The sequence below is a fragment of the Oncorhynchus nerka genome, linkage group LG27, assembly GCF_034236695.1.
Source record: "Oncorhynchus nerka isolate Pitt River linkage group LG27, Oner_Uvic_2.0, whole genome shotgun sequence".
Lineage (NCBI taxonomy): Eukaryota > Metazoa > Chordata > Actinopteri > Salmoniformes > Salmonidae > Oncorhynchus > Oncorhynchus nerka.
The window spans coordinates 81,767,987-81,777,171 of NC_088422.1; the positions used below are offsets into that span (position 1 = coordinate 81,767,987).

The 9,185-nt window shown below is 43.3% G+C and overlaps 1 protein-coding gene across 1 annotated transcript; it reads right to left on the reverse strand.

The window, feature by feature from the left end:
- Nucleotides 1-57: 57 nt before the first annotated feature.
- Nucleotides 58-5,585, reverse strand: LOC115120519 (tetraspanin-3-like). Its single transcript, XM_029649471.2, has 7 exons — nucleotides 5,436-5,585; nucleotides 3,748-3,939; nucleotides 3,558-3,632; nucleotides 3,318-3,419; nucleotides 3,044-3,196; nucleotides 2,149-2,232; nucleotides 58-1,201 (listed from the first exon to the last, which is right to left on the reverse strand). The coding sequence occupies exons 1-7, from the start codon at nucleotides 5,496-5,498 to the stop codon at nucleotides 1,109-1,111; spliced, it is 762 nt and encodes a 253-aa protein (XP_029505331.1). The 5' UTR covers nucleotides 5,499-5,585; the 3' UTR covers nucleotides 58-1,108.
- Nucleotides 5,586-9,185: the final 3,600 nt, after the last annotated feature.

The window sequence follows — 9,185 nt, forward strand, 5'->3', positions numbered from 1 at the left end:
CTAGTTTGGATACATTGAAAAGTGGTGCTTCAGTTCATCAGTGAACAATAAAACATGTTTTAGTTTAAATTTAGGAGGTTTATTTCATTCAAAGTTCTTTCCTCTCCCCAATCTATTTACATGATTTTGTTTCACATTATTTTCTACAATGCTACAAGTCTAAATGTCAACTTCTGTTTGAAAAATAATACACAATGCCACAAAAACACAAAACAAAAGTGACTCCCTCAGTCACAGCCCCAATTCTTTGGTGGTTTACATCAAATTCCCAGGCAGGGTTGAATCTCAATTGTATTCCTCATGTCCTCCCTCCTCAGCTTCTCAATGCACAGATCTGAGGTTTCTCCACTAGGATCTTCTCCTCCAATGCATTTTAAAAAGGAGGCAAGGAGAGAGAGGAATCAAGAAAATACAATTGAGATTCACCCCTTCCCTTTCATACTTGGTATTAGAACGTGTGCGTCGGAAAACACCTACATATGTACCAACTTGTAACACAAAGCTCTATCTACACATGGGTCTTAGGTAACACTGGTAAAGTACCTCTACACTACCTATGAATGGAGACTGGAGATGGGTTGACTGACTCACAATTTAGTGGTAAACTACAGGGTCCCTCATAGATAAAGGTACTAATATTCACATGATTAAATATTCATTAAATACCTCCAGAGCTCTAGTCATGGTGCAAAATGACACGAGACAGGAGTACATTCCACATATTGCACTGAGCAGTAGTTCTTCTATAAAGAGCCCCTAATCATCCCTTGTGCCCCAAAAGGGAAAAGAAAATAGGCAAGGCTGTATTTCTTGAGCAAAAGAAAAACAATTATCAATTCACCATTTAACAACTTTGGCCGTAGGTGTTCCATAGTGTCTAAAAAACAACAACATTTAAAATGAAAATAAAGTTACAAAGCATGTTCAATAAATAATTATTTTCACAGATCCCCCCCCTCTCACCAGTGTATACCCAATAGTTATCCTGTGCAAGGTGTGCATGAGCTTACTACTGCTGAAAACTACAAATTGTGGACATGTTAGGTGAGGCTTCTTTTCTTTATTCTTATTAGTGGAGCCCTTGGTGCGGGCAGGGCCTGTGTCCTCCTCATGCGTAGGTTGCGCCAGTGACCAGTAGCTCATAGGCCGGGTCGTGCCCCCTCCTGCACAGCACCACACAGGCACACAGCATCCCCAGCATCTACGGGAAGACGGAGGAGTACAACAGTACGCATAGTTAGCATCATCATCATCATCGCTGCACCCAGAATAAAAGTTCACGTGCACTGGCCAGCTACTCAGTCTTGTTGTGAAAGACTAGAATTTCCAGGAGTCCTGCTCCTAGAGCGACAGTAGTGCAGGGTGTCTGTCCCAGCCTTGTGCCATGCCATCACACGTGATTCAATTAATTGAAGAGAACTTGGTGTGTGAAGTGAAGTTCTTCGAATGAAGGCGAACAAAAAGGAGAACCAGAAGAATCATACCTACAAAAAAGGTAGAAATAAAACAGGTCGAGGCACTCTAGTCTTCATTAACCGGGTACATTGAGCATTAACACCTGCACAATGTGACACATGCGTTCGTCAGGGCTGGTTTTTAAATGCTCTTCATGCCTGGAGAATAAAGGCTCTCTATATTAAAACCCACTAGAGTGCTTCAACCTCGAGTTTTCTACCACTTTACTCATTTTTGGTGGATATGTTTCTCCCCCATCCCAGAGGCAACCGTGGCTGTTTGGGATACCTGAAGCGTTCTACATTGTTATGACTCATGAGACTGCATTTGAACATCCATTTCATAATTACTATACATCCAGTGACTCCACAAATACATCAAGTTATCCTCACAAGGAGAAGGGAAGTGACTGGTCAGCAGGACCCATGTTGTGATGTCCCCGTAAGGTAGTGTTGAAACATTGAAAAAGCAATTTGACACAATCAGGTCAGCTTCTCAGCAGCAGCAGCCAACTAGGCTAGAGACTCCCACTGCAGGAGGACATTACTGCAGCTCTAGTTAACATGCACCTGGTACACATGGTTCAGATGTTATTACAGAAATATCGGCCTAGGAACAGTGGGTTAACTGCCTTGTTCGGGGGAAGAACGACAGATTTTTACCTTGTCAACTCGGGGATTCGATCTTGTTTACCTGTATTGCAGCGAAGGTCAGAGCAGCCCAAATGACATACATCATGATTTCTTTCAGCTTTTTCACAACAAGAGCTTCACAGCCCTAGAGGAAAAAATACAAATATTAAAGACGTGTGTGTATGTCAGTATTTTCTTTAGGAAAGAAATGTGCGAGTCGAATGTCCAACCAAATCAAATAGATTCCCATTTGAATGCCGTCACGTGTTAGGTAATGGTGTTCGAGGAGTGCCCACTGACAATTCATTGACACCACATGCAAGTGACTACAATAAAATGCAAGGAGATACGAGGGCCTATGAAGTGAACGTTGGCTCCTTGCACAATATCCTGTTTCAGTGTTAATTTAAAAATAAATTCTGTGCCTCCATCCTTGGTACGGTAGCTAGGTAGCTATCTAGCTAACTTGATTTGCACAGTATCCAGCATTTGTAAGATACTTGACTAGGCATTAGATTAGGAGGAAGAGGGAAGCAAAAGGACTTAATCTAAATATTCCTCCTTGGTGGATTACTCCTAAACACTATTCAGACTCACTGGCGCAGGAAACCTTGTGGGCCGGTACCAGTTGATACAATACTGTAAGTTCACTAGTGAGAGCGCAATGTCAAGACAACCAGGCATAGTAGAGATATGATGCGATTGAAAGACAACCTGAACCAATCACCATTCATAGCCAATGGGATTTGTAATAAATGCCATTTAGCTGACACTTTTATCCAAAGTGACTTACAGTCATGCGTGCATACATTTTACGTTGGTGTGGTCCTGGGATTCAAACCCACTACCCTGGTGTTAAAAGCGCCATGCTCTACCAACTGAGCTACAAAGGTCCATTTATAGACCATATTTATTTTCATTAAAGGAAACTCTTGGGTGTGCGTGTTCTCTCTTACCTCTGGGTAGAGGTCGCCAGGCCGGCTCATGGTTCCAGTACAGTTGTTGATGTTGGGTTTACAGCAGCTGACTGGAACACTGTTGTTTCTGGACTCCTTGAACCAGCGAGTATTCCTCCAGTCAGAGTAGTTGTGAATGCCACAGCAGTGGAGCTATGACAGGGGAGAGATGGGGAGAAAGAGAGACTGCTGTAGGCACCTGCAAACTCACCTGTAGTCATCTTTTTTTTTATAAACATGTCAGGAGAAATAAATCCAGTGGCGTTGTTCTCACCTGTCTCTGCACATAGTCGATGGCTCGGCTGGGGGCATCTGTGTTGGTGCCATTGTATTCATCATACACCTTCTGAATGGAGTGGTTCACCTGATCTTCCACCTGAGTACAAGCAACAACGGCAATGTCATCTGTGTAAGAATTGTAACATTCATATTAAATTCTAACAAACTGCATTCCCATTCACCCTTTTCTATTGCTTTTGTGTGATTAGACACTAGACAGTAGGCCAATACTAACCCTAGCTCTGTAGATATAGCCAATAACAACCACAACAACTTCTGTGACAAACACCAGCAGGAGAATGACAGCAAACTGCAGAGCAAAGAGAAGAGATATGATCAATTCAATATCTAGTCCAAAGATAATAAATTACATTCACTTGCATTATACAAATTACATTTGTATCCATGTGCTTTTCAATACATACAGCTGTTAGTCCACAGGAGCTTTCCCGTATTGTGGCACAGCATCCAATCAGCCCAATGATAAACAGCAGAGTCCCGACTGCTATTATAATGGACGCTGGGATCAAGGTGTACACATCCTCAAAGAAGTGGTCATAGTCATCATATGTGATGAACACATAGGCTCCAATGTAACACAGAATTCCAGCTGCAGCCTAGAGAGGGGGCAGTGAGAGGGAGACAGAGCAAGAAAGAGTGTGGCATGTAACATCCAAAGTTATTTTGCTTATCAGAAAGAAACCCCAATATTGTGTGCAGACAGACATGGCTTTATGTGTGTTTGTTAAAACAATGTTGGTATGTGGTCACTGGCTAGCTGCTGGTGTGTAGCAAGGGTATACTCAGTTTCACTAAAAACTTGCACAAAATATACCCTTGCAATAACTTGTCCTCTTAAGTCTGTGAATTTAGACATATGCCATTTTTGTGATAAAGTGAGACTCTGGAGTTAAGTAATTACTTTAATGCTATTTAATATTTCTTCAGAGAAATATACATGACATCACTATCCTGTTTTTTGCTATTATTTTACAATTGGAAAAAAAAGAAAAAAGAAAAGGGAATCCTCAGTCATGTAAAGTTAAGCTAAGTGAACATTGCAGCACACTATTACCAAGCACTATCAGATGTGTCTGGCTGCCGGACTCCTTGCGCGGGCCAAACTCCACGCCCGTTAATTTCTTGTCGGTAATTTAAGTATTTCGCGAACGACATAGCAGCGTAATAATTTAGTGTGAGTTGTCAGGCTACTATCAGATGAGATTGGTGAGAGTTTAGGCCTAAACAATATGAAATACTAACTTGTTAAAACACTGATACTGCAATGAAATGTCGGGGACATCGGCGGCTAGGCGTTAGCTAGCAGGCTAGCTAGGTTTCTCACAGTGATTCCAAATATGTTTGTCATTGTTCTCTGTGGTGATACGTTTTCTGCTAAACTGACTGGCACAAACTACAATCGTGCATATAGTCTTGCCTACCGTTATGCACGCTCTCATTAAATCTCGCTGGTTTTCATGCAGCTAATTGCAGCAGTAAATGTCAGACGGTTAGCTAGCTAAAAGCTAGAGCTAACAACAATGGCAAATGCCTGTCCGGCGCTAGCCAGCAGATCCGACACGCTTGCTCACATTAGTCTCTGACACCGCAAAACCGGCCCGGGATATGACTCGTTAAATGTACTTTAATCCATTGATGGGAAATGCGTTGTACTCTGAATTGTCACATTTCCCAACTGTTACACTGAGAAGATTGTATAATTAAAACTAGTAGTCGTTCTCTTCCTCATGTTAGCTAGCATGTGGCAACAGCAGCCATTTACGGAAAGTGTCTTATATACACAGGAATGCTGTCCTACCCACCAACGGGTCGGATCTGCTGGCTACCTGTCCTTGTTCTACCCGTGCTTGCAATAACAGCAAAGTATACATTTCAGAAATAATGTATATTTTAATAAACAACCTAGACAAGATGGTTGGAAAGCTCCACATATTCATTTAGTAGAGAATTAACGTGAGCTAGCTAATGTTAGCAGACGCCTCCCTTTGCTGCAGCTAACGTTAGCAATTTCTGTTGCGTACTGTAATTATAATCCCAACCTTGACTACCTAGCGTCAAATACATGTTTTGAAACAAGTTCGTGATATTTTACCCAGAATATTAGATTCAGAAACACCAGGACTGTCTTTGATGAAGTAATCCCACACTGGCCCATGGTTGCGCTGGAATCCAAATATGTTACTGGAATTTCGGATGGATCATGGATGTTATGATAATAAAATGGCTGTCCTGTCGGTTCTTATTATACCTCAGTGCAGTGGTAGGTTCTGCCCCACTGCCTTCTACAAAATCGCCAAACGAGCGGATATGTCACGTGTGCGGATGAGATCGTCAAAACAACCCGACGGCAAACTTCTTCTGTGGGGTTTATCGGCGGATGGCATCCACTGTTATGGGTCATTACTGCCACCTACTGCACTGAAGTGTGAGGGAGAGGAATCCCACATAAATCCTACCTGCCAGCCCTGTTTCTCCAATAAAAAAATAATTATACTGTATCTAATGTAAAAACAAAATGGTGCTGACAGAGAGGGCTGCCTCACTTCTAGTCCTTAGGAAATGTTGTAGTATTTAGTTTTTTTGTATTATTTATTACTTTGTTAGCTCAGAAAATCTTAAGTGTTATTACATACAGCCAGGAAGAACTATAAGATGTCATAGCTGCATCAATTTACCAGCACCACGACCAAGAACCCGAGCTGATTCCAGAGGCTGACCCAAAAAAACGCCGCCAGAGAAGAGGTAGACGGAGCGATCCTCTGATCAGACTTCGGAGGCGCGCACACCACCCACCGCTTCCAAGTATATTACTCGCTAATGTCCAGTCTCTAGATAATAAGGTAGATTACATTAGGGCAAGGGTTGCTTTCCAGAGAGACATCAGGGATTGTAACATACTCTGTTTCACAGAAACATGGCTTTCTTGGGATATGCTGTAGGAGTCGATAATGCTACCTGGATACTTTGTATGTCGCGCCGACGGGAATAAACATCTCTCCGGGAAGAAGAAGGGCGGGGGTGTGTTTCATGATTAACGATTCATGGTGTAATTGTAACAACATACAGGAATTCAAGTCCTTTTGTTCACCTTACCTAGAATTCCTCATAATCAAATGCTGACTGTATTATCTCCCAAGAGAATTCTCCTCGGTTATGGTAACAGCCGTGTATATCTAGCCGATACCACGACGGCCCTCAAGGAACTTCACTGGACTTTATGCAAACTGGAAACCATATATCCTGAGGCTGCATTTATTGTAGCTGTGGATTTTAACAAAGCAAATTTGAGAACAAGGCTTCCTAAATTCTATCAGCATATTGACTGTAGTACTCGCACTGGCAAAACTCTGGATCACTGCTACTCTAACTTCCGCAATGTATACAAGGCCCTCCCCCGCCCTCCTTTTGGCAAATCTGACCATTACTACATTTTGCTGCTCCCTTCCTTTAGCCAAAAACTCAAACAGGATGTACCTGTGTTAAGAACTATTCAACGCTGGTCTGACCAATCGGAAACGACGCTTCAAGATTGTTTTGATCATGCGGACTGGGACATGTTACGGGTAGCCTCAGAGAATAATATCAACGTATATGCTGATTCGGTGAGTGAGTTTATAAGGAAGTGTATAGGAGATGTTGTACCCACTGTGACTATTGAAAACCTACCCTAACCAGAAACCGTGGATAGATGGCGGAATTCGAGCAAAACTGAAAGCACGAACCACAGCATTTAACCATGACTGGGATTATAGCCGAAAACAAACAGTGTAGTTATTCCCCCCACAATTATGTATCAAACAAGCAAAATGTCAGTTTAGAGACAAAGTGGAGTCGCAATTCAACAGCTCAGACACGAGACGTATGTGGCAGGGTCTACAGACAATCTTGACCTACAAAAACAAAACCAGCCATGTCACGGACACCGACGTCTTGCTTCTAGAAACTAAACACCTTCTTTGCCCGCTTTGAGGATAATACAGTGCCACTGATGCGGCCCGCTACCAAGGACTGTGGGCTCAGCTTCTCCGTGGCCAACGTGAGTAAGACATTTAAACGCGTTAACCCTCGCAAGGCTGCCGCCCCAGATGGCATGACTAGCCGCGTCCTCAGAGCATGTGCAGACCAGCTGGCTGGTGTGTTTACGGCCATATTCAATCTCTCCCTATCCCAGTCTGCTGTCCCCACATGCTTCAAGATGCCCACCATTGTTCCTGTACCCAAGTAGGCAAAGGTAACTGAACTAAATTACTATCGCCCCGTAGCACTCACTTCTGCCATTATGAAGTGCTTTGAGAGGCTAGTCAAGGATCATATGACCTCCACCTTATCTGTCACCCTAAACCCACTTCAATTTGCATACCGCACCAATAGATCCACTGACGATGCAATTGCCATAACACTGCACACTGCCCTAACCCATTTGGACAAATAAGAAAGCTGTTCATTGACTATAGCTCAGCATTCAACACCATAGTACCCTCCAAGCTCATCATTAAGCTAGAGGCCCTGGGTCTCAACTCCACCCTGTGCAATTGGGTCCTGGACTTCCTGACGGGCCGCCCCCAAGTGGTGAAGGTAGGAAACAACATCTCCACTTCGCTGATCATCAACACTGGGGCCCCACAAGGGTGCGTGCTCAGCCCCCTCCTTACTCCTTGTTCACCAATGACTGCGTTGCCTCCAACTCAATCATCAAGTTTTCAGACGGCACAACAGTACTAGGCTTGATTACAAACAACACCGAGACAACCAACAGGGAGGTGAGGGCACTCGGAGTGTGGTGTTAGCAAAACAACCTCTCACTCAACGTCAACAAAACAAAAGAGGTGATCATGGACTTCAGGAAACAGCAGAGGGAGCACCTCCCCTATCCTCATCGACGGGACAGCAGTGGAAAAGGTTGAAAGTTAAGTTCCTTGGCGTACACATCACGGACAAACTGAAGTGGTACACCCACACAGACAGTGTGGTGAGCAAGGCGCAACAGTGCCTCTTCATCCTCAGGAGGCTGAAGAAATTTGGCTTGTCACCTTAAACCCTCAAACTTTTACAGATGCACAATTGAGAGCATCCTGTCGGGCTGCATCACCGCCTGGTACGGCAACTGCACCTCCCACAACCGCAAGTCTCTCCAGAGCGTGGTGCGCATCACCGGGGGAAAACTACCTGCCCTCCAGGACACCTACAGCACCCGATGTCACAGGAAGGCCAAAAAGATCATCAAGAACAACAACCACCTGAGCCACTGTCTGTTCACCCCGCTATCATCCAGAAGTACAGGTGCATCAAAGCTGGGACCGTGATACTGAAAAACAGCTTCTATCTCAAGGCCACCAGACTGTTAAACAGCCGTCATTAACACAGAGAGGCTACTGCTTACATACAGACTTGAAATCATTGGCCACTTTAATAAATGGATCACTGGTCACTTTAATAATGCGAAATACCATCTATTGCATCTTGGCTATGCCGCTCTGTCATTGCTCATCCGTATATTTATATGTACAGTTGAAGTCGGAAGTTTACATACACCTTAGCCGCATACATTTAAACTCAGTTTCACAATTCCTATTATTTAATCCTAGTAAAAAATTATCTGTCTTAGTTCAGTTAGGATCACCACTCTATTTAAGAATGTGAAATGTCTAAATAATAGTAGAAAGAATGATTTATTTCAGCTTATTTCTTTCATCATATTCCCAGTGGGTCAGAAGTTTACATACACTCAATTAGTATTTGGTAACATCACCTTTAAATTGTTTAACTTGGGTCAAACATTTCACGTAGCCTTCCACAAGCTTCCAACAATAAGTTGGGTGAATTTTGGCCCATTCCTCCTGAC